This window comes from Scardinius erythrophthalmus, assembly GCF_964197995.2.
Source record: "Scardinius erythrophthalmus genome assembly, chromosome: 6".
Taxonomy (NCBI): domain Eukaryota; kingdom Metazoa; phylum Chordata; class Actinopteri; order Cypriniformes; family Leuciscidae; genus Scardinius; species Scardinius erythrophthalmus.
Window position 1 is genome coordinate 41919569 of NC_138226.1, and position 25605 is coordinate 41945173.

The 25605-nt window shown below is 41.3% G+C and overlaps 1 protein-coding gene across 8 annotated transcripts in view; it reads right to left on the minus strand.

Moving 5' to 3' along the window:
• Window positions 1–25107, minus strand: part of LOC308692928 (NACHT, LRR and PYD domains-containing protein 1 homolog) — a 63685-nt gene extending 38578 nt beyond the window's left edge. For 3 of the 8 annotated variants that reach the window (XM_081369534.1, XM_081369528.1, XM_081369532.1), the window contains exons 1-3: window positions 24986–25107; window positions 24372–24663; window positions 13758–13948 (exon numbers count right to left, since the gene is read on the minus strand). In XM_081369534.1, the coding sequence (XP_081225660.1) occupies window positions 13758–13875 (118 nt within the window). In that variant the 5' untranslated portion in view covers window positions 13876–13948; window positions 24372–24663; window positions 24986–25107. Of the gene's footprint in view, window positions 1–13757; window positions 13949–14197; window positions 14512–20134; window positions 20177–24371; window positions 24664–24985 lie in introns of those variants that run through there. The other 5 variants (XM_081369535.1, XM_081369529.1, XM_081369533.1 and 2 more) reach the window with 3 other exon arrangements.
• Window positions 25108–25605: the final 498 nt, after the last annotated feature.

Genomic DNA, 25605 nt, shown 5'->3' on the forward strand with positions numbered 1-25605 from the left:
TTATATGTGAAGCTGGTAATGCTGTGTGTGGAGTTGTTTAATCCTCCTCTGCTGAGATCTTGAGAGATTTAACGTCTTCTTTTATCTCCCAGGTTGTAGATTTTCACAGTATGATAACCATCTCAGAAATTATCACGGTTTACAGTATTAATCAATTATTAAATAAATAAATAAAATGGTATTATTAAATTATGGTTGTTATTATTATTATCATCAGATAAAGTTACAGTTAAATGAATGAAAACGTTTTTTTTTTTCGGTTGAACAAATGCTTTTATTATAACAAACTCAAAAACCATTTGGTTTGTTTTGTTTATTAAAATTTCAATAAAACTTGTCTAATCAACTAAATTCAATAACTGATAATGAATCAGATCAACAACTTATTTTTAACATTAATAATTTATTAAAATGTTTAAGAATAATAGAGTCCTATGAAATGTATTTTATTCAGAAAACTATTTTTTCTTTTTATGAATGAATACAAATTATCAAAAACGGTGGTAATCAAATGAAAATTTAAACTTTTATCCTTTTATTTTTGGGGAAGTGCTGCAAAACAGATTTTCTAAATTAAATCATGGACAAAAAATATGAAATAATATTTAAATGAATTGTCTTATTATTATTGTTGTTGTTATTCTGAGAAGTGCTTTCTATTGTAGGTCTACAATAAAATATTTTTTTCATAATTTCTCCTATTTAAACCAAACTCTTATTTTGACGGGTTGTAGTGAATACCTGTTTCAGAGTGTATTTGGCAATGGTTTTTCTCAAATAAAATGATGAAAATGCTCATTAGGCGTTCTCTCAGAGCAGCTCTGGAAATGTCCATGTATTCATTTCCTCGTATTGTTTGTGAGACACTGAAAACACCTTCAGTATGTATAGACGAAGTGGCGCAGCTCATTCCCACAGAGACATGCAGATCCCAGTTAACACCGAATGTTCCCCTAACGTTAGTTTTTGGTTCCCGTTTGGTTCTTTTTTTTGGGAACCAAATACTAACGTTAGGGGAACGCTCTTTTTTGGTTTTATTTTTATATAACCATAAAATAAAGTTCCCAGAACGTTGCAGGGTGGTTTCTTTTAAATAGCCTAAAAATAACTTATAAAAACGTTCCCAAATGGTTATTTTCAAGTTATTATTTTGCAACCATAAAACAACGTTCCCAGAACGTTGCTGGAAGGTTATTTTTTGAATAACCTAAAAATAACTTATAGAGAATGTTGCCTAATGGTTATTTTTAAGTTATTATTTTGCATAATTGACTGGAATCAATTGTAAGACTTAATACCACATACTGCCCTGTCACTGAACGGCACATCAGGGACCAAACACTGCATATTATATATCTGTATAATGTCTTATAAGGGTACAGACAGAGAGTTATAAAATACTATGAAAATCTGGACAAAATAATACAAATAAAGAAACTATGTCATTCATACTCATTGAGGTTATAATTAAACAGGCTTTATTAAAATAGGAACAAATGGAACAAACCAAAGTTTTTAAGATATTTTATCTAATTATCAATTAATTCCCTCCATCAATTCTACTTTTATGTAAATGCTGCGTGACTTTTACGTGTTTTAATGGGCGCGCGCTTAACATTCGAGCAATTGTTAGCCTATTTTTACAAAAACTGCTTCTACGGGGCCATAACGTAAGCTACAAGGTAATGGAGCCTTTTATACATTGTTGTGTTTCTTTAGAAATAAATAATAGACAAATGGAGTCATTAAACACCTCAGATGTAAAGTTATTCGCTGTCAAAGTGACGCCAAAATGAATGGGAGTCAATGGGATGCTAACAGCAGGTGGATGGTCTGCTAATCAATGGCTGCGCCCGGGGAAGCTTCAGTGTTTTCTGAAACATTGCCCCCCTAGGCGGCAGCTCAACTGACACAAGCAGTAACTCCGTTTCTCACTGTTGTTTTCACTACTTTCAGGTAAGTTTAGTCCCCAAACTTACACAAATAGTACATACAAATGCTTCTGGCACATTCTTTCATGTAAATGACACGCTTCTGTTGAATATTTACTTTATAGAAATTATTTAGTGTCTTCGGGAAAAGTCCACTAGCATCTCAACCGTTAACTGTTACTAGCTAGAGGTAGGTTAACTTGAGCTGTAAGTTTAGGCCTTTAATCACATGGTATGTGTATATGAGACATTTTAATAGTTTTGTAAAGGTTTTGCTGGCAATTTTTCAATGTGTGAATGAAAGAAAACGTCTTGGTTACGGATGTAACCCTCGTTCCCTGAGTAGGGAACGGAGACGTTACGTCGGATGACGACGATTGGGGTTTCGCTTAGAAGCCTATCACCTTCGAGTATATAAAACGAGCCAATGGCAATGAAATGCCATGGGTCTGCGGAATTTGCATAGCGTAACTCCGCCCGCCGCAGGGGGTATATAAGGAAGTACGCTGGCAGAATGCAGATATGTCTTCGCTGAGGAGTCGAGACTGGACCCAGGCGTTTTTCAGCGGTACAGCGGAAGTGGCAGGAAGACGTAACGTCTCCGTTCCCTACTCAGGGAACGAGGGTTACATCCGTAACCGAGACGTTCCCTTTCGTGGTCCCTCTGAGTTACGTCGGATGACGACGATTGGGGTTCCAGTCTAATCACGCCACCTCGGCTGTCATCCAGTGCCCTGCGTAAGTCTGAGCTCCCTGTTGTGAGACTAGCACGAACGAAGGAGTCCTACTAAACACAGGAATACCAAGGTACACTGGGAAGCATATCTCAGAGGAAATATGCCATTATGCCCAACCCTAAGGGGGGGGGACTTGGAATACACATATGACCCAGGGGGCTGCATATGGAGTATCACTGGGGTGCCCAACCGCAGGTGGAATATTTAAACCCCAGGGTGGCAAGGTGGCTTGCCAAGGGAAAGACACATGCTCAAAAGAGACTTACAGTGGAATACACATGTGGGGGTCGCCCAGAGGGGGGACCATACACATGGGGGCACCTAGTCAAGCGCAAAAGCTGCGTTATGGTAGAATCGCATAAGTCAGGCGTTGACGTAACCAGTGCTGGAGGAACTCAGGGCTTATCAGACTCACCTGAGAGGAAAATCGCACGTATCCCGTCCGCGGAGAGGAATGGCGAGCAAGCGAGACAGCTGAGCAGAATCTAGTACCGGCTGGTTGAAGCGAGTACATGAGAAGAAACTGGCTCTACTCGGAGATTATAGAATCTCGCGAATGTGTTGGGTGTCGCCCAGCCTGCAGCTCTGCAGATGTCTGTTAGCGAGGCGCCATGCGCTAGAGCCCAAGAGGATGCCACACTATGAGTGGAGTGGGCTTTCACACCAAGGGGGCATTGACGACCTTGCTGCTGGTATGCCAAAGCAATGGAATCCACTATCCAGTGAGATAACCTTTGCTTTGAGAGAGCCTCTCCCTTCAGCTTCTCACCATAACAGGCAAAGAGCTGGTCTGAGGTCCTGAAACACTGCGTTCTGTCTACGTAAGCATGAAGGGCGCGTACTGGACAGAGCAGTGCCAAGGTTGGGTCTGCCTCCTCCAAGGGCAGCGCTTGCAGGTTCACCACTTGGTCTCGAAAGGGTGTGGTAGGAACCTTGGGCACGTATCCAGGCCGGGGTCTCAGGATCACGTGAGAGTTAGCCGGCCCGAATTCCAGGCACGCTTCGTCAACCGAAAATGCCGGCAGGTCCCCTACCCTCTTGATGGAGGCCAATGCAACCAGGAGCGCTGTCTTCATAGACAGGAACTTAAGCTCCACTGATTGCAGAGGCTCAAAGGGAGCAATCTGCAGGGCAGTTAAAACCACTGAGAGGTCCCAAGAGGGTACGAGGGGAGGACGAGGAGGATTTAGTCTCCTCGCTCCCCTCAGGAACCTGACGATCAGGTCGTGCTTTCCCAGAGACTTACCATCAACTGCATCGTGATGTGCGGCAATGGCGGCAACATACACTTTCAGGGTGGAGGGAGACAGCCTTCGCTCCAACCCTTTTTGCAGGATGGAAAGCACGACACTGATGGGGCATTTCGTGGGTTCTTGATGTTTAGAAGAACACCAGTTGACGAAGAGGTTCCACTTCAACGCATAGAGATGTCTCGTGGACAATGCTCTAGCGGAAGTGATGGTAGCCACCACCGCAGGTGGTAGGGTACTCAAACCTGCCTCGTCCCGTCCAGGAGCCACACGTGGAGGTTCCAAAGATCGGGACGAGGGTGCCAAAGGGTGCCCCGTCCCTGAGAAATGAGGTCCAGGCAGCAACTCGAGGCAATTGACATGCCAAAGGCGCTGGGGTCCTGTCCAGGAACCTGCGGCAGCATGACCATTGCACATGGCGCCCCAGCCCGTGGTGGAGGCATCTGTTGACACAACAATATGCCGGGAAACTCGTTCTAAGGGCACTCCGGCCCGTAGAAAATTGAGGTTCGACCACGGGGAGAAGGTCTGACGGCAGGCTGGAGTCACTGGGACTCGGAGCGTGCCGTGTTGCCATGCCCACCTCGGGATGCCATATGCCCCAGGAGCCTCTGAAAAAGTTTCAGTGGAACCGCACTCTTGTCCTCGAACTGACGAAGACAAGTCAGCAGTGACTGCGCGCGCGCGCTCGTAAGCTGCGCGCACATGGCGACCGAGTCGATCTCCATACCGAGAAAAGAGATCCTCTGCACGGGGCAGAGTTTGCTCTTCTCCCAGTTGACCCGAAGGCCCAGACGAGCTAGGTGCCGGAGCACAAGGTCCCTGTGTTCGCCAACCTGGTCTCGAGAGTGAGCTAGGATTAGCCAGTCGTCGAGATAGTTCAGGATGCGAACCCCGTGTTCCCGGAGGGGAACAAGGGCTGCCTCGACGACCTTCGTAAAGACGCGAGGAGACAGGGCTAGCCCGAAAGGGAGAACCGCGTACTGGTATGCCTGCCCCTCGAAAGCAGAGGCAAAATGGAGACATGGAAGTAGGCGTCCTTCAGGTTGATCGCTGCAAACCAATCCTGCGGCCGTACACACTGGAGGATGTGTTTGGCCGTTAGCATCTTGAACGGCAGCCTGTGAAGGGAGCTGTTCAAGACGCGGAGGTCGAGGATTGGCCGTAACCCACTGGACTTCTTGGGTACAATGAAGTAAGGGCTGTAGAAGCCGGACTTCATCTCGGCTGGAGGGACAATCTCGATCGCACCCTTCGCCAGTAGGGTGGCGACCTCCGCTCTCATGACAGGGGCATTGCCACCGACCAAAGTGAAGCGGACTCCCCTGAAGCGGGGAGGAGATCGCGCGAACTGAATCGCGTAGCCGAGCCTGATGGTTCTCGCGACCCAGCGGGACAGTCTGGGAAGCTCTAACCAGGCCTCCAGAAAGTGCACCAGCGGGGTCATACGAACCACAGACGTACCGTCGGTGGGGCAGCGAGGCGGAATGACCGGCACCGGCGAGGGTGGCATAGCGGCCCTGTGCGGGGGCACGGTCATTAACCGCGTCCTGCCAGAGGAGGCCAGGGGAGGGCGCGCGTCCCACGGGGGCGTGCTCTGGCAGGGGTCTGGCGACAGAGGGGGACGAGAGGAGCGTGGCCTGTGGGCGGCGCGTGCTGTCATCCCGCACCTCTGGGACAGAGGAGGGCGGCAGTGGCGGGACCCGAGGGTGGCGCGCACTGCGGCTCTCGGGCTCTGTTGGCTCAGGATTGGGGAGTTCGATTCGGTCTTTAACCACATTAGGGTGCTGCTCGTCGTGGGACAAGCAGCGGGGAGTGGAGAACAAAAGATTCTCCCCCGGCCCTCCACCGGGGGAAGGAGTGGCCCTGCTACCAGCTCCTGAACAGAAAAGAGAGCCAATCCTGAGCTGCCCGTCTCAGGAGCGCCGCTTAGCCTGGCGTTTAGCGGGCTGCGGGGCTGGAGAGGGCTGTGGCGCCTTCCTGCAGCTTCCTCCACGACGCGGCCCAGATGAAGGCTGCTGCTGGGGCCGTGCGGGAGGGGCGGGAGCCGCGGGAGGGCGCTCTCGGCGGCGAGCAGACTGAGGATTCTGTGCCGACGGCTGAGCAGCGGAGCGTCGGGGCAGAATGTGCTTGATCGTCTCAGTCTGCTTCTGAGCAGTCGAGAACTGTTGGGCAAAGTCCTCGACTGCACCGCCGAAAAGGCCGGCCTGGGATATGGGAGCGTCGAGCAGACGAGTCCGCTCGGGCTCACGCATATCGGCCAGGTTCAGCCAGAGATGTCGCTCCTGGACCACAGCTGTGGACATCACCAAACCCAGGGAGCACGCGGTCACCTTCGTCGCTCGGAGAGCGAGGTCGGTGGCGGCGCGCAGCTCATCGAAGAGCCCTGGGTCTGTCCTACCCTCGTGCATGTCACGGAGCATCTTGGCCTGGTAGACCTGCAAGATGGCCATGGCATGCAAAGAGGCAGCTGCCTGTCCCGCCGCTCTGTAAGACTTCGCCACCATGGTAGACGAGAATCTACAGGCTTTGGATGGGTGCTTAGGATCACCACGCGATGAAGCGCTTGCCGGACACAGCTGCATCGCGACAGAACGCTCCACCGGGGGAATCCCAGTGTACCCACAAGCATCAGCCTTATCGAGGGTAGGAAAGGCGGAGAAAGCCGACGAACGATCCCGGGAGGACATGGGAGCCTTCCAAGACCGCGTGACTTCCTCATGCACTTCCGGGAAGAATGGCATTGGGGTTGGGTGGCGACGGGTGTCAGCGGCCGCTCCCAAAAACCAATAATCTAGCCGCGAGCGCACTGGATCGGGTGGCGGGGACCACTCGAGCCCAATGGCCGCGGCTGCCCGGGAAAGCATGGCAGTCAGCTCGGGATCAGACTCGGGCAATGCTGTCACGCCCGAAGGCGGCAACACAGCCGAATCCTCACTTCCCAAGGACTCACGCCCACCTTGTGATGCAGCGAACGACATTGCATCCTCCTCTGGAGCTCCAAACGACACACGCGGGGCCTCCGTAGAGGGACCAGCGGTCTCAGTTTGAACACTCGCGGGTACCACTGCTGGAGAGGGGTGTGTGGACCGTGGACGTGTCGGCGGTATGTCCCACACAGTCACCCTCAGGTCACCCCGGCCACCAGCCGAAGTACTGGCTCTCGCGGAGTCAGTAGATCGGGGTGTGGGTAGGGGGACTCTCGCTCTGGTGAGCTCATTGAGTCTCGACCGCAGCATGGAGATGGTCATGTTCCCGCGGTGGGAACATGAGTCATCCACGAACTCTGCTTTAGCGTGATCAACGCCCAAACACGCTAAGCAGAGATCGTGCCCATCAGAGAAGAACACATCGCGACCGCAACCAGAAGTGCACGGGCGAGGCATCTTTAAAAAGACGTGCCGCGTGCAATGCTCTTTTTGTGAGAAGAAAAACTCCGCGGATGCTGAAGCGAACAGGGAGAAACACACTATCTGTCAGATCACTGAACAGATCAGCAGGGTAGTGAGCACTCGCTGAAAACGCCGTCACACCAACACCGGAGAGTTCGCTCGTCTCGAAGGGATGAGAAGAAATAACTCAGAATATTTGGCTTACAGGGAGTGGAGAAGTTCTCGGCTGCGAAGCGAAAACATATCTGCATTCTGCCATCGTATTTCCTTATATACCCCCTGCGGCGGGCGGAGTTACGCTATGCAAATTCCGCAGACCCATGGCATTTCATTGCCATTGGCTCGTTTTATATACTCGAAGGTGATAGGCTTCTAAGCGAAACCCCAATCGTCGTCATCCGACGTAACTCGGAGTGACCACGAAAGGGAACTAATTTATTTAACTTAAAAATATTCACTGGACAGTTAATTCATTGTTTTCACGTGACGTCACACGACTCACACCATTATAGGAACGCCCACCTGGAGGGCAAATGAAAGGGGTGTTATAATGCCATTTATGCCTAGCATTAACATAAATGTCACGCAACCGCTTAAAGTCAGTTGAATAACCGATACCGATAACTCTTTATATTTGAAATCCGATAACCGCAATAAATCTAAATTCAAATTCTGATATACTTTAAAAGCCTGAATACATAAACAAAAGGCTCACCATTAAAGGTGGTATCAGTGATTTCAGGCCCAAAAATATTTTATCACATTCATCTAATCTTTCCTAACAATCCACTAGCTGCCCGCCCCATAAGCATGCCGTCAAAAAACCGCGTCTCTGTAGGCAGCCTAGGCTCTGAGATCTGCACACAAAAACAAATGGTGTAGCCAAACACTCAAAACCAAAACAAATAGTGTTCCAACCAATCACCGACAGGGGGAGGGTGTTGTGAGGTTTTGAGCCAGCTTTTTCTTCAGCTCTGACTTCGCATGCAGCCGTGCACGAGCACAAAACCTCACAACACCCTCCCCCTGTCGGTGATTGGTTGGAACACTATTTGTTTTGGTTTTGATTGTTTGGCTAAACCATTTGTTTTTGTGTGCAGATCTCAGAGCCTAGGCTGCCTACAGAGACACGTTTTTTTGACGGCATGCTTATGGGGCGGGCAGCTAGCGGATCGTTAGGAAAGATTAGATGAATGTGATAAAAAATATTTTTGGGCCTGAAATCACTGATACCACCTTTAAAATCCTTGTCCCAAACACTTAAACATAAATCAAACATACAATACAGTAGCCTAGTTTGAACCAGTTTAAGATTTCTTAACTTTCAAAATTAATTTTATACTTATATGGCCAACTCTCTCTTTATTAAAAAATGGTAACACTTTATAATTAAGTTTTCTTTTTGTTAGCTTTAGTTAACATGAACCAAAAATAGTGAACAATTACTTCTACAGCATTTATTAATCTTAAAGTTAAGCTCAACATTTTCTAAGACATTTTTAAGATCCAAAGTTGTATCTGTTAAAATTATAGTTAATGCATTGTAAACTAATATGAACACATATTTTATTAACTAACTTTATCAAAGGTTATTGCTCTCTGTTAGTTCATGTTAGTTAATGCATTAACAAATGTACTTAAGTAAATGTATCTTATTGTAAAGTGTTACAAAATTGGTGGTTACAATTTTTTTTTTTAAATTAAATACCTAAATAATGCAAAGAAGTCATTGGATAACATTGGGCTGCAAATAAAGAAACAAAATGCATGTGCCATGGATAAATAGAATGGAATCGCCTCACATAGGAGCCTGATAAAAAAAAAATGTTATTGCTTTTCTCATTTCCTTTTTTGCTTTTCAAGTTCGATAAACAAGAATATTACATTTTTAAAAATCGATAAAAATTTTTTTATTGCTTTTCTCATTTCCTTTTTTGCTTTTCAAGTTCGATAAACAAGAATATTACTTTTACTTTTCTTTGTTATAATATTACTATTCTTTGTTATATTTACAGATGACTGTGGTGAAGATGGAAGAGGCTTTCAAGTGCATAATCTACATTAGCCTACTAATAAAAGTGTTTGGAAGTAGTGTTAAATTAAATTTAAAAGTAGCTATTTTAATTTAATTTTGTTAATTTGTTAATATTCTTACTTTTTTGTGAATGTTTTGAATGTGCACAATCTACATCTAATAGTTAGTTAAAAATGTGTTAAATGAAAAATTAAAAGTAGCTATTAAGTAGTTTGTTTATTAATAAAAATTGTTATAATGTTCTTGCACCTTTTGAATGTGATGCATACCCCATGATTGTTTTTTTTTTAAATCAACAATTAAATGATGAATCGACAAAAAAAAAAGGACTGTAGGCTGATTATTTATATATATTTACTGTTGTATTTTATTAAAGTAAAAAGAGATGCATTTAGGTTAGTTGAACGTTAGACTAATGTTAGGGGAACTAACGTTCTGAGAACGTTCTGGGAACCGAAAACTAACGTGCTGAGAACGTTCTGGGAACCAAAAATTGTTAGTTGGGATCAAGCGAGTGTTTAGCAGTCTTTTTGTGCTTTAATATTCACAGACCATGTCGCAATTTGACTTAGTGCACAGCTCTACTTTCGATTTATTTATCCATCCATCAGTTTGCGTCTTTTACGTGACAACTCCGTTAAGGTCCTTGCACACTGAAGGGGGTCGCACACCGGACGCGCAGCCCAGCAACGGCTCAGGACTGTGTTAAAAATCCTGCCGCGCCACAGAGCGCCATTTACATAGTTTTACATTAAATGTGCATTTATTTGTCTCAAATCGTCGTTAATGTATATACTGACTTCACCCTGTGCTGCAATATACATTTAGTTTTACATTCATTCACAGAAATCAGCTGCTTGAATGAAAATTGCTGATGTTATCGGATTTTCAGGTGATATTCTCAATTCATTCAGTTAACGGATGCTCTGAGGTAAAGTGAACTCAGACTGCAGACTTAGCAACGATTGTGTTTAATTGTACAGTACAATCATAACATAGTATAGGCATTATCTTAATTTCATAATGTCTTTGAACATAACAATATTGCTGGCCATAAACTGATGAGAAAGTGCACGTCCGGTGTGCAATACCTCGAGTTGTCCTAGACGTGGCGCGACGCAGCGCTGAGCTGCGCGTCCGGTGTGTGACCCCCTTGAGTCAGAAATTTTCGCATGTTAAAAAATAAACACGAGCTCACATCTTGTTTTCTGCGTTTTTCACATCCGTAGCAAGCATTTTCAATGGTGTTTTGACAATTCATAGCCACCGAATGACGAGTACGAAGAAAAGCATACGAATCTTTTGGACTCTTGTACCTCTACTGTAAATTCAATTTGCATGACTGGATTCCGGTATTCCCTCTGCATCCGCGCAGAGGGATGGTGTTCTATGTGCTTCCTCCTTTTTCAGCCACTTTGCATCCACATTTTTTGCAAATTGTATATCTATCCTCGAGGACAACTACGCGCAGCCGTTTACTGCACATCCAAATATTGCCCATATTGACAGTGGTTCGCTTTCGACGGTGTTGCATCACTTTTTTTCTTTTGCACATTTGTTCTCCCGCCCTTGCAGTTACTTTCCACCTCTGTTCTTCACTAATGCTTAATCATCACTTAATGAAAAACTTCCATCTTCCTCCGTTCCTCTGCCCATCCGGGGTCGCGGTGGCAGCAGTCTAAGCAGAGATGCCCAGACTTCCCTCTCCCTAGACACTTCCTCCAGCTCGTCAGGGGGGACACCGAGGCGTTCCCAGGCCAGCCAGGAGACATAGTCTCTCCAGCGTGTCCTAGGTCTTCCCCGGGGTCTCCTCCCAGTGGGACGCGCCTGGAACACCTTCCCGGGAAGGCGTCCAGGAGGCATCCGGAACAGATGCCCGAGCCACCTCAGCTGACCCCTCTCGATGTGGAGGAGCAGCGGCTCTACTCTGAGCTCCTCCCGAGTGACCAAGATTCTCACCCTATCTCTAAGGGATTGCCCTGCCACCCTGCGGAGAAAGCTAATTTCGGGCGCCTGTATCCGGGGTCCTTTCGGTCATGACCCAAAGCTCATGACCATAGGTCAGAGTAGGAACGTAGATTGACTGGTAAATCGAGAGCTTCGCCTTGCGGCTCAGCTCTTTCCTCACCACGATAGACTGGTACATCGACCGCATTACTGCAGAAGCTGCACCGATCCGTCTGTCAATCTCCCGTTCCATCCTTCCCTCACTCGTGAACAAAACCCCAAGATACTTAAACTCCTCCACTTGAGGCAGGAACTCTCCACCAACCTGAAGTGGGCATGCCACTCTTTTCCGACTGAGGACCATGGGCTCGGATTTGGAGGTGCTGATTCTCATCCCAGCTGCTTCACACTCGGCTGCAAACCGTCCCAGTGCATGCTGAAGGTCCCGGTTTAATGAAGCCAACACAACAACATCATCTGCAAAGAGCAAAGACGAAATCGTGTTGTCACCAAACCTGACACCCTCCGGCCCCTGGCTGCGCCTAGAAATTCTGTCCATAAAAATTATGAACAGAACCAGCGACAAAGGGCAGCCCTGCCGGAGTCCAACATGCACCGGGAAGAAGTCTGACTTACTGCCGGCAATGCGAACCAAGCTCCTGCTTCGGTCGTACAGGGACCGGACAGCCCTTAATAAAGGAGGGCTTCGGGCTGAGCCCGGCCGGACCCCGTGGGGGAGGCCCGGCCACCAGGCGCTCGCATACGAGCCCCGGCTGCGCCATACCGGGCGACGTCACGGTCCTCGGTTTAATTTTTCTCATAAGGGGTTTTTGAAAAACTTTAATCACTTAATTTCTTGACTGCAATGTATATATTCTTTTAGTAACCTCAACTGAAATAAATTCAGAGTATTCAAAATAAATTAATTAAAGGGGTGGTTCGGAGTAAAATTAACCTAGGGTCCTTTGCACCATGAGTGTTCGTAGTTTAACGAAGAATTTATTTTTTTTTCCGAAGTGTTGACAACTTAGTGTTAACTAATAATTGTTATAAACTGGTACTACCAACAAAATATTAGTGCATTCCTGGAACTGGGCGTCGTTACACTAAATCCTTATGCATTGCTTTCTGCCAGGACTTTTACGTGCTTTTCTCAACTCAGTGAAGTGACGTCGGTGTCTGGGTTAGCAGTAGCATGAGCCGTCAGGCAAGTGTATTTAAATAAACTCTGATGTACTTACAAACTTTACAATGCCTATTTAGTACAACCTATTTGTACTACTGTAGAAGTTTGGCACTATTCTGGGCATTATTAGTGGGGTAATTTACGAGATACAAATTTGGAGCCAATAGCGCCTGCACTAAGCCATTCGGCTGATATCTCGAAGTAAGCTCTAACTTTAAAAATGTTCAACCAAGGCAAAAAAGGCTTCTGGAGGGGTGTTTGGTTCGATGTCATGGTGCAAAGGATCCTAGGTTGATTTTACTCTGAACCATCCCTTTAAGTTAGCTTATGTAACTGGATTTACTTTGAGTAATATTGTGAGCTAGCAGTAACTGCAAGCACTCTGAGTTCATTTAAAGTTTGTAATTTCAGTGGTTTTACTCAATATAGGGAAGTTTCAGTTATATAAAGTATTTGAATGCAATGAAGTTTAATTGTGTATTAAGAAATATCCTTGTTTTAGTGGACTCAATTAAAATAAGTTCAGAGTACTCATAACTATTGTTTTTTTATCATATTAATTGAATTGAGGTAATCGGTGTCCTCAAATGTTTTGAGTAAGCTGAACTTGTTGGGTTTTACAGTGTGCGGCTAATCGCTACACCTGTTTAGAATGCATAATGTAACCCCCCTTAGGCGATTTAGGGGTTAAATCACAGAAGAAGGGATAATAGCTCACAAGAATTTAGATGATTATTTGTAGGAACACTGTGGACCAGATCCAATCAGAAGACACACACACACACGCACACGTAGATGATTTAAATGCGCTTATTAAATGTAAGGTAGAATAGTTTGTTGGGATTTAACAGAATACACAAATTGAGTGTATTAATGACACCACAAACAAAATAAATAAAATAAAGGTAAAAATCAAGTTTAAATTGGGCTTTTAACCAAATAAAATAACCAAAATGAATTTGAATTGTACTGTATATGATTCAAATGTTCAGTTCTAGGTTTGATTCCCCCTTTCTTTTTTTATATAATGACCTTATGTCAATATTATTTTAATTCTAGCACTTTAGAGAACAAACTTAAACAAAGCTCAAATACGTATACTCAAGCTAAACAAATATAAAACAATAAACCCAAAATATCAGTAACTCTTAGAATGCAAAGTTCAAATATAATGCACAGTTCATGTCAGTCCGAATAATAACGAACAGTAGGCTATTTTCTTTCCTCGGTTACTTATAAAGAAAGATCCAGTACTCAAAAAATAATAATAAATACAAACCTTCAAGAACCCAATGAAAATATTGTGTTGGGAGCGATGCAATGCAGATATCGAAGACAAAAAAAAAATGCGTCTCTGATCGTCTTACGGTTGGCTCGCCATCCTCAACGGTGTACATTTGAAGTGTTCATACTAGTGCAGTCCACGAATAGAAGTATCCAGAAACTAGATTTTGAGATGACAAAACTGGCCTGCACACACACACACACACACACACACACACACACACACACAGAACGATATTCTCAATCAATCCATACTTTATACATTTTGCTTCTTTACAGTTCTGTACATATTTTATGAGAGTAGCCTATACATTTACTTGAAATATACATTTACATTTCTGTAAAATGGAACATTTGTTTCCCTTCAAAACACATCAATACACCGTTGAAAACGCACATTTCAACATGTATACTAAAATAGACATTTTAACTCACCAATTCCCTTGTGTAGGCTATTAATGTTTAATGTAAGAAATATTAATATTTCGTATTTTCTTTCAAGGTTTCACCGGATGACACAATGTTGTGAAATCCAATTGGATTTCAGCACGACGACGGTCACACCCTGTCTATGGGTCACACGGATCAACAGGATAAAGGTAAGACATTTCCGAAAACCACTCAACTTTGTTTCTAAACAAAATATCTACAAAACATACGAGGTTTGTTCCTCGCAAATATATCTCAATAAAATCTTGAGCAACTTCTAGCTCACGCTTCTCTTCTGGTGTTTTCTCTATCTTTTCTCCACCTAGGGGGCGGAGTCCGCTTGACCTAATTACACGTTCTCAGCGCAGTACAGATCAAGAGCTCAAAAACGGAACAAAGTTTCTGCAATTATTTACATTGCCTCATATTGTAAATAGCCTAAACCATATATCTAAGATGAAATGTGTTGTATTTCATCTTATATCTTATTATTTCCTTTACATTCCTTGGTTAGTTAGTCTACTGTATTCATAAAACTGACTCAGACTACAAATGGTTTTGAGCCTGGGTTACAATAATGTAAACATTATGAATATGAAAATACTAAAATATGAAAATCCCACACAAACCATCAACCATCTTATTCGAGTGTTTCTTAGCTTCTTATTTCAAGTGTAGAAATGTTTATTTGATTCGTTCTTCACAGAGCACAGGGCAAGGAAATGTACAGGACAGCGTCATACAAAGTCAGTAGCGCGGGAAGGGTGGACTAACATAATATTGTTGGCTACTTTAAAAACGTGAAATAAAAATAATTAAATGGACAGCATTAACTAACTCTCTTAAGCCTAATGTAGTGAGTGTTCAAGCTACGGAGAAAATGAAATAAAGTTTGAATTTGTCATGCTTTGTTCCGATCAGAGCATGTGAGCGGAGAACGCATTTCTGAATATTCCCTCCTCACGCTCAACCCAGAATGGCCTGCTAGTTCGAAAATATGTGGAATAAGGGCTGCCTCCGACTAAAGTTTGTTTCCTAGTCGACTAGTAGTTGTTCATTTAAGACATTAGTGGACAAATCACCCATTAATTTGATTACTTAGGCTAGGCCCCTACAGGATAATGAGCGTGTAAATAATAGCCGTAGGCTACTCAAGCGCACGACCGCATGCATAAGGGGCTGTTTACGCCTGGCCACTTAATGCGTTTTCTCAGATCGGATAGCCATCCGATCTGCAGGTGTAAATGCCCTCCGAAACGCATTCGAGATGGATTTGAATCCGATCGCTCAAACCAAACTAGAGTTGAGTAAATTGGCAGTAAATTCACAGATTCGAACTTCCCAGGTCAATAACTTGTGAGCTAAACGTTGTTACTGCACAAATAACACCTCTTTTTAATCGTCGTAATGTAGACAAGCAGCTACAACCTAATTTTCCTCCAAACGAGCTTTCCCTCGCAGTGGACAAAATACATTGATCTCTATGCGCAGGCAGCAGCGAGACAGATCCGAAGGGACCGTCTGCAAAGTGCAAATCCCGAAAAGCGTTACTAAGAAAACAGTCAATAACTTCACTGTCACACACTATAGTGTCATCAAATTCAGTTCACACATCACTACTGTCCTGATGGTTATACTACAACACTTATTTTTGGAATATATATATTTTAAATTGTATATATAATTGTAAATGTAAAATTGTTATGAAAAATATTCAGTAACTTTACTGTAATTCACTGTATTGTTGCCAAATTCAGTTCATACATCACTGATGTCCTGATGGCTATACCACAACACTTATTTTGGGAATATATATACATATATATTTTAAATTGTATATACAATTGTTAATGTAGAATTTTTATGATTTTTATGAAAAATATTAAATAACTTCACTGTAATTTACTGTATTGTTGCCAAATTAAGTTCACACATCACTGATGTCCTGATGGTTATACTACAACACTTATTTTGTAAAATATATATATTTAAAATTGTATATACAATTGTAAATGTAGATTTTTATGGTTTTTATGAAAAATATTCAATAACCTCACTGTAATTTACTGTATTGTTGCCAAATTCAGTTCACACATCACTGATGTCCTGATGGTTATACTACAACACTTATTTTGGAACAATACAGTGAATTACAGTGAAGTTATTGAATATTTTCATAAAAATCATTTTAAAAAAATCATAAATTTACAATTGTATACAACTTAAAATATTTTTTTCCAAAATAAGTGCTGTAGTATAACCATCAGGACATCAGTGATGTGTGAACTGAATTTGTCAACAATACAGTGAATTACAGTAAAGTTATTGAATATTTTTCATAAAAATCATAATTATACATTTACAGTACATTTGTATATACAATTTAAAAAAATTTTTTTCCAAAATAAGTGTTGTAGTATAACCTTCAGGACATCAGTGATGTGTGAACTGAATTTGGCAACAATACAGTGAATTACAGTGAAGTTATTGAATATTTTCCATAAAAATCATAAATTTACGATTGTATATACAATTTAAAATATATATATTTTCCCCAAAATAATTGTTGTAGTATAACCATCAGGACAGCAGTGATGTGTGAACTGAATTTGGCAAACATACAGTGAATTACAGTTATGTTATTGAATATTTTTCATAAAAATCGTAAAACTTATACATTTACAATTGTATATACAGTCGTGGCCAAAAGTTTTGAGAATGACACAAATATTAGTTTTCACAAAGTTTGCTGCTAAACTACTTTTAGATCTTTTTTTCAGTTGTTTCTGTGATGTACTGAAATATAATTACAAGCACTTTATACGTTTCAAAGGCTTTTATTGACAATTACATGACATTTATGCAAAGAGTCAGTATTTGCAGTGTTGGCCCTTCTTTTTCAGGACCTCTGCAATTCGACTGGGCATGCTCTCAATCAACTTCTGGGCCAAATCCTGACTGATAGCAACCCATTCTTTCATAATCACTTGGAGTTTGTCAGAATTAGTGGGTTTTTGTTTGTCCACCCACCTCTTGAGGATTGACCACAAGTTCTCAATGGGATTAAGATCTGGGGAGTTTCCAGGCCATGGACCCAAAATTTCAACGTTTTGGTCCTCAAGCCACTTAGTTATCACTTTTGCCTTATGGCACGGTGCTCCATCGTGCTGGAAAATGCATTGTTCTTCACCAAACTGTTGTTGGATTGTTGGAAGAAGTTGCTGTTGGAGGGTGTTTTGGTACCATTCTTTATTCATGGCTGTGTTTTTGGGCAAAATTGTAAGTGAGCCCACTCCCTTGGATGAGAAGCAACCCCACACATGAATGGTCTCAGGATGCTTTACTGTTGACATGACACAGGACTGATGGTAGCGCTCACCTTTTCTTCTCTGGACAAGCCTTTTTCCAGATGCACAAACAATCGGAAACAGGCTTCATCGGAGAATATGACTTTGCCCCAGTCCTCAGCAGTCCATTCACCATACTTTCTGCAGAAGATCAATCTGTCCCTGATGTTTTTTTGGAGAGAAGTGGCTTCTTTGCTGCCCTTCTTGACACCAGGCCATCTTCCAAAAGTCTTTGCCTCACTGTGCGTGCAGATGCGCTCACACCTGCCTGCTGCCATTCCTGAGCAATCTCTGCACTGGTGGCACTCCGATCCCGCAGCTGAATCATCTTTAGGAGACGATCCTGGCGCTTACTGGACTTTCTTGGACGCCCTGAAGCCTTCTTAACAAGAATTTAACCTCTTTCCTTTAAGTTCTTGATAATCCTATAAATTGTTGATTTAGGTGCAATCTTAGTAGCCACAATATTCTACTTGTATTCTACATTCTGGAGTATATGCAAATTGCTATTATAAAAACTTAAGCAGCAACTTTTCCGATTTCCAATATTTATGTAATTCTCAAAACTTTTGGCCACGACTGTACAATTTTAAATATATATTTCTCCCAAAGTAAGTGTTGTAGTATAACCTTCAGGACAGCAGTGATGTGTGAACTGAATTTGATGACACTATAGTGTGTGACAGTGAAGTTATTGACTGTTTTCGTAGTGATTCTCCAACTAGAAGCACTTTTGGCACTGTGAGTTTATGTAAAATTCACTCTCTTAAAACACTCTTAAAGTCCCCATGAAATCAAAATTGACCCTATTTACTTTGTTAGTGCATATTACTAGTCTTGTGGTGAACAATTAATCCGTGCAAGAAAATATTTAAAAAAAAAAAGTTTTACCATGGTAATCTTTAATCAAAATCTGAAAATGCCCCTCCCCTCTGCATTGGAGGACCTTCTCTGATGACGTAGGTTTGAGGAATTGGTTTGGGCAACGCTTAACCACTCCCCTCAAAGCGTTAGTCTGTTATGAGCAGAGATGGAGAGGAGGAGCGCTAGAGTAAAACCCTGCCCTCTGTTCAATATTCCTTTTCACTGGGAAATACGTCATAACACTGGAGAAAAGTCGTTTGCAACTTCCGGTTCACGGGGACTTTAAAACAATCTTCCTAGCTTCATTCATTTGTCTTCTAACACAATATAACAGTGGGCAGTTTTAGAATTCCATGGATCATTATTATTTTTAACAGTTTTTCTGAAGAGCCATGTCATTTCCACCACTTTTCAATTTATGTATTTTATTACAATATAATATTGTAAAACTGTTATATAAGATTATGTATCTGTCAACAACATCAGTGGCTACCTAATCATGTAACAAAATAAATCTTAATACTTCATGAACTTAATGCATTTTCATTTAAAGTTGCTAAAATGCCACGAGTTGCCACGAGTTGGGATTTTTGCCTACAGCATCTCATTTTTGCTCAGGTCTATGTTTATTATAAGTCACTCACACATATATTGTGAGTAATGAACTATTACTACTTATTTTAAAATACATTTAGATCCTCATCATTGGTTATTCTTATTTTTTTTCTTAAAAACTGTAGTGGTGGAAAGTGGTGGAAATGACGGTTTATGGTGGAAAGATTTTTTCTGTTTATTTTTACTTAAATTGCCAGTGTAAAATATTTTTAACCATGTATTTTATTATTTAACATATATGAGTTGAACAGTATACCTAATAGTTTTAAATATAATGATTACAAATGATATGCAAATTATATAAACATTCATATAAATATAGATAAATAAAAATACATTTAGAGTGTACTGGAATGGTGATATATAAAGTTTCAGTCCAAAAGCACAAATATGTCATGAGAACATGTCAATAACGCACAAAAACAGCATATATCATGTCCAAATCTACGCCTCAAATTTCGCAGAGGTGGAAATGACGGAGGTGGAAATGACATTTTAGCAGTTTTTCTGCAATATTAGCACACCCTCATGTCACGGTACGTTCACACGGGGCGTCAGCGTCAACGCTTCCCATTGACTTTCGGTACGTTCACACGGGGCGTCAGCGTCAACGCTTGACGGAAGGCGTGGCTGAAGTTTGACACTGACGCCATGGTCATAGCAGCGTCAGCCAATGAAATTTAAAATGTATCCTCAGTTTGCTGCTCTTGAACAGGATGAACGTGATTGGCTGCCGCCTGGCTACTGTATTTGCATAGAGCGATCCTATTGGCTGACGCTTCCGTCTGCGGCGCTTCACTGGCGTTGCTCGCGGCAGAAGTTGAAAAATTCTCAACTTCTGCCGCGAGCAACGCCAGTGAAGCACCGCCGACGGATCCACAATTCTTTTCGGCAACGCTTGACGTCACCCATTCAAAGTCAATGAGGAGCGTTGACGCTGACGCCCCGTGTGAACATACCGTCGGGCTTAGCCACTTTTGGACTTATTATGTTGTTTACTCGTAATAAACATAAATACATTATTTTCATATTTGTTGTACATAATTCACCTGAACTACAGACAAGGTGGAAATGACAAGGTGGAAATAAAAATATTCAGTATAAAAGCTTGACTTACCTTGATTTATTTTCTTGTGCTGAAGAGCACATGTGCCTGAAGTTTCATCTTCAACTAATACATCCTTTTCACAGTTATTTCCATGATTACCAAGTAAATAAAATATTTAAGGTGGGTCTATTAAAGTGGATTTTGTTGAGGGAGGTGGAAATGACGGAAAACTTGGGGACAGACGTATTTCATTCCAAAAATAGTTTAAAATTATGACATACATATGGAATTTCGATGGTATGACATTATTTTATTTGTCCTTACATGTTAAAAAATATTTTTAAATCGATCCTTTAATATAATTTTCTAACATTCAAAGAGGGCCAGTCTGGGTTGGGGACAAGCATAAAACTGCAAAATCTGCTAATAAACAGCCATGCAAAAGCATTTTTAAAAGAAAAAAGGGGCAAAATTTGGTGGTTACTAGGATGTTGGAGCATGAACTTCATAATGACAGTTTATTTGTGCACTTGTTTGTTTATTTATTTACAAAAAAAGGCCAGGGACAACAAAAGTGCCTGTAGTTGGAGAATCACCACTTAACGCTTTTCGGGATTTGCACTTTGCAGACGGTCCCTTCGGATCTGTCTCGCTGCCGCCTGCGCATAGAGATCAATGTCTTTTGTCCACTGCGAGGGAAAGCTCGTTTGGAGGAAAATTAGGTTGTAGCTGCTTGTCTACATTACTACGATTAAAAAGAGGTGTTATTTGTGCAGTAACAACGTTTAGCTCACAAGTTATTGACCTGGGAAGTTCGAATCTGTGAATTTACTGCCAACTTTACTCAACTCTTCAGGAGGTGGTCTGGGCTGCATTCCAGACCAAACTGGACAAGTGTAAACCACATAATTGTACTCCTCCCAAAAATGCTAAAAAAAAATAGACGTGTGGTGTGAGAGCTTGTAATAGGCTATATGTAATGTTATAGCCAGATATGACCAGTGTTGTATAAAGTACTAGAAAGCAATACTTGAGTAAAAGTACAAGTATTGTACTAGAAAAAGACTTTGGTAGAAGTGAAAGTTACCTTTTAGAATATTACTTAAGTAAAAGTCTTAAAGTATCTGATATATACTGTACTTAAGTATCAAAAGTAATTTTCTGATATTTAATGTACTTAAGTAATTGAAGTAAAAGTAAAAGTTTTTTTTTTTTTTTTGATTATGCGTTGAATTCAGCGATCACGGAATCGCGAAAAACTGGAGGGACTGTGTAGCCTGTACTGTAGGCTACTTGTGTTATCGTTTATCTCCCACTGCATGTACCTTTAGCTGTAAAAAAAAAAAAATTGCATCACAATAAGTGTATTGTGATTGTCTAACATTTTTGAAATTAAACTGAATTTTATTAGGTTTAGTGACGTTACAATGTTAATAATTTCTGGTAAGCTACGCTTTTTTATTATTTCAATTCAATTGTGATTTGATTTAATATTGACTCATTTGTATAAATATTAGGTAGGCTACTCAAGATCTGCGTTAATTTTTCAAAAAAAAAAAAAAAAAAAAAAAAAACCTCCCCTAATGCTGTAAACATACAGAGAGCCCTAGCTTGTAGTAGGCTATTATTTAAGGTTAAAAATAATTAAATAGAATGCGTTTTTTTATTATAATAAAAACTTTAATGATATAAGTAAAAATATAATAAATATGTAATATAGAACACATATTTAGCAAAATACTCTCTATAGATATTTTTTATCTTGCCAACTGTGCTATAGCCTATTATTAAATGGCTTTCCTGAGGTAAATGTGACATAATTGTCCTCCAGCTATGTTACTGACCTCTTCACGCTGATGAAAAACACTTATTGATCGATATTATGTATGAGGAACATTTCGGTAAGTTATAGGCCTACTGTATCTTTCAACAGTATTCATGTTTTTTTTACTATTAGATAGTACAGACGATCGGTTCACTTGAGCTAGGGATCTGTCATCTGTCACGTAACATTTACAAGCGCCAAAACAGTATTTATTTTTTGAATTTCGTAATAAAATTGACATAATCTGAGTTAAAAAAAAATGTTTTATATCATAATGTAACCTGCTCTGTCTAGTCTGTCGGTCGTCCTCTTTGCTTCGCGATTTTTCTGTGCGTGAGAAAATTGATGTGAGGCATGAGAGCGTGTGGAAAAAGTCAATTGCGTGTGTCTCACGGTGAATGCGTGAGAGTTGGCAGCTCTGTAAGTTAAACGTGCTCCAGGTCCTCCGGCAGGTTCTCGTGCTTCCATGGCGGTTTCAGTTGTGCTTCCTCCTCCTTTGGCATGGCAACAAACAAGCATTACGCTGAAATAGAGCGCGCGCCGTGCGTACTGCAATCTAGGAGCAGTGATTCGCCAAACCTCCCTTATTGTAGTCGCACACATTTCTTCTGATTTTATTTTGTAGTAACGAGTAACGAAGATGCTTAGTGGAAATATAGCGGAGTAAAAGTATACATTTTATCTATGAAATGTAGTGGAGTAAAAGTGAAAGTTGACATAAATTTAAATAACGAAGTAAAGTACAGATACGTGAAATTTCTACTTAAGTACAGTAACGAAGTATTTGTACTCCGTTACATTACAACACTGGATATGACGACGCTACTGGAACACGCATCACCGCAGATGAGAAGCTGAGTATCATCTATTCATCAAGCCAATGTGCAAACTAACCATTGGCGGAGCTAGGGGGGGGCCGTGGGTGGCCACCCTTGGTCTAAGCTTGGCCACCCCTCTTACAACTGCTGTTTGTGTCTCTTTTTTTTTGACAAAAATTGCGTTTTTTAAAACGCTGAACCGTCTCTTTAAGACCACAAAAAACGTGAGACTTTTCAGACGCACACTCCAACTTCACCTCAGCGCCAGGCGCAAGCCAAACGAGTGCGGAAATGTGCAAGTGCCGAATGAGCTTCAGCAGAACATCAGACAGTGATATGCACATAGTAAATATAGAGTCAATCTTTCTCAACTGGTGGGTTGCAAGACCGTTTTGGGGAAGTCGAATAGTGTGCAGTCAACAACAAACATAGCCTAATTCTCTTTTTTTCTGATGCTAGGCTACTTTTATTTTTAGAAGATGTGTGTGTGAAAGCTTGTGACAGTTCTGTCAGATGCTGAGAAAAGCGCGTTGTCCTTATTCAGTTGGCTATCTTTGTTAAGATGAGATGTTGTCAGGCATAATGTCAGGAAAACTAACTAACTTTTCTGTCATACGGCTGTCAGCCGTTGTACTGTGCTTGCAGTATAGGCTACGCACATCACGCGCAAATGCGGCGTGCTGTAGCCGTAGTTGTCGTCAATTAACTCATGTAAGAATCAAAAAGGCGATTAAAGCTGTCAAAACTGCATGCATGTATTTGTTATATATGCGTCACATGTGTCTGGATTAAAATATTCTGCAATGTGAGATCACAATATAAGGCACAAACTCATATGTAATGTTTTAATGTCCAAATAAATGTGAGCACTGTGCATTGTACTAGACGATAGGCATTCATTTTGCGTTCATTTGTAAAGGACAAACAAAAATGGATCATTTTTAAATCCATAAAATAACTAATTTTACATTCTGGCAACATTACATTATGAAAAACATAACATTTTACATTATGTGCTGTTGACTTCCGCCTTGTTCACATTCTTGCACATGGGGATTCAAAAGATAACTTTTGTTCTCCTTTTTAATTTAGGTATGCTAGAACTGTTGCAATTATTTATTTTGACAACTAATATAGAAAGTTAAACTTTTTTTGACAAACTCAGAATAGGTTGAATAGTTCATTGATTATATCAAACGCATTGAAGGTTGAATAATCTTTGGACTACAGTATCTGCATGTTATCTCATCCATGAAGATGCAACAATGTTGCAGTCCAAAGCTATTGGAGCTTTTGAGAATCAGAACCAAGCTAATTGAGCAAGTTGAACTTTAGCTATAGTGTGTGCCCTTTTATTACTATTTAATTAATTTTAATATGAGGTGGTGGTTCCTAATTCACTATCTCAATTACAATTAAGTACAAATTAACTTTATTCAGTTGTGTAGGCACTAAAACAGTCCAATAGATAAATAATTTTTTATGATAAAATAGCCTAATTAATATTTCTGTGCCACCCCAGACTGGTTGCTGGCCCTTGCCTGGCCACCCCTCTGAAAAAATCCTGGCTCCGCCACTGAAACTAACGCAAATCAAAGTGAAAGTAAGTCACAGTTAACACACAATCATCATCATTAAAAGTAAAAAAACGAAATGATCTTACCAGGGCTGTTGCCGCTCTCTCTTATTGCGGTCTTTGATTTAGACATTTTAGCTGATGATCATTAAAATGCAGCTCAGTGTCTTTCACTGCGGTCAAGTCAGCCGCCACCCCGAAGTGCACTGTCAATCTAACTTAGCCGCCACTATTTCGCGGTTCGCGCATACACTAGCTATTACGGTAAGTGTATTGGCCTTGCAGAACCATCACTCTGCTATCCAACAAGTTAAACACCTCCATACAAGACGCCAGGACACCCGGTTGTCGTTTAGAGCCTTTATAGAATGGTGTGAAACTGAAATACAGATTTACACATGCATGAATAAAAGATAACATAAATGTTCCAAATACAGTTACACAAAAATGTATGAATTCCAGGTAAGTGGTCGAAAAACTGAATAAACATTGAAACTGCCAAGTACAAAGACTTTCACTTTAGTGAAAAGTATAAACTAGATATAACACATTTAAGTAAATGTAAGCTAAGCCAAAGGTGTTAGCTGAATGAACTGGCATGAATGTAATCCATATTGTTCAAATGTATAAAATAAAATTATATTAACATAAAAGGGTTCAACATTTGTAAAGATTAATGCTGACATAAATGTCTTACTTACAGGGAATGCCTTAAAAAGGGCTAACAAAAGAGGATTGGAACAGATGCCAGCGCATGGATAACTGCACTCTTCCTGCTGCCTTGATTTCTCTGAGCTGTCTGCTCTCTTTACTTCCTGTCTCCTCCTTCCTGCTTCCTGCTGGCAGACTTAAAGGGCCAGTGCGATCTTGGGGCAGAGAGGAAGGCCAGAACAGTAAGACCGTCACACGTCACCTGGATTGAAAACAATTGATCTTCCGGCGAAGGCTATTTCACATTAAATTATCTTTCTTTCTGTCTGTCTGCATATAATTATCTATCTATCTATCTATCTATCTATCTATCTATCTATCTATCTATCTATCTATCTATCTATCTATCTATCTATCTATCTATCTATCTATCTATCTATCTATCTATCATTATGTATCTGTCTATTTATAATTATCTATCTATCGATCCATCCATCTATCTATCCTAAAATAATAATATATTGTTGTGTCTATACATTCAGAAAATCATAAAAAAAAAAAAAAAAAAAAAATAATAATCCTAGTTTACACAGCCCAATTTCACTTCAGATGGAGAGTACACCTTCTCACCTGCACAGTTTCAGGACATTCTGATGTCATTTTACAAAAT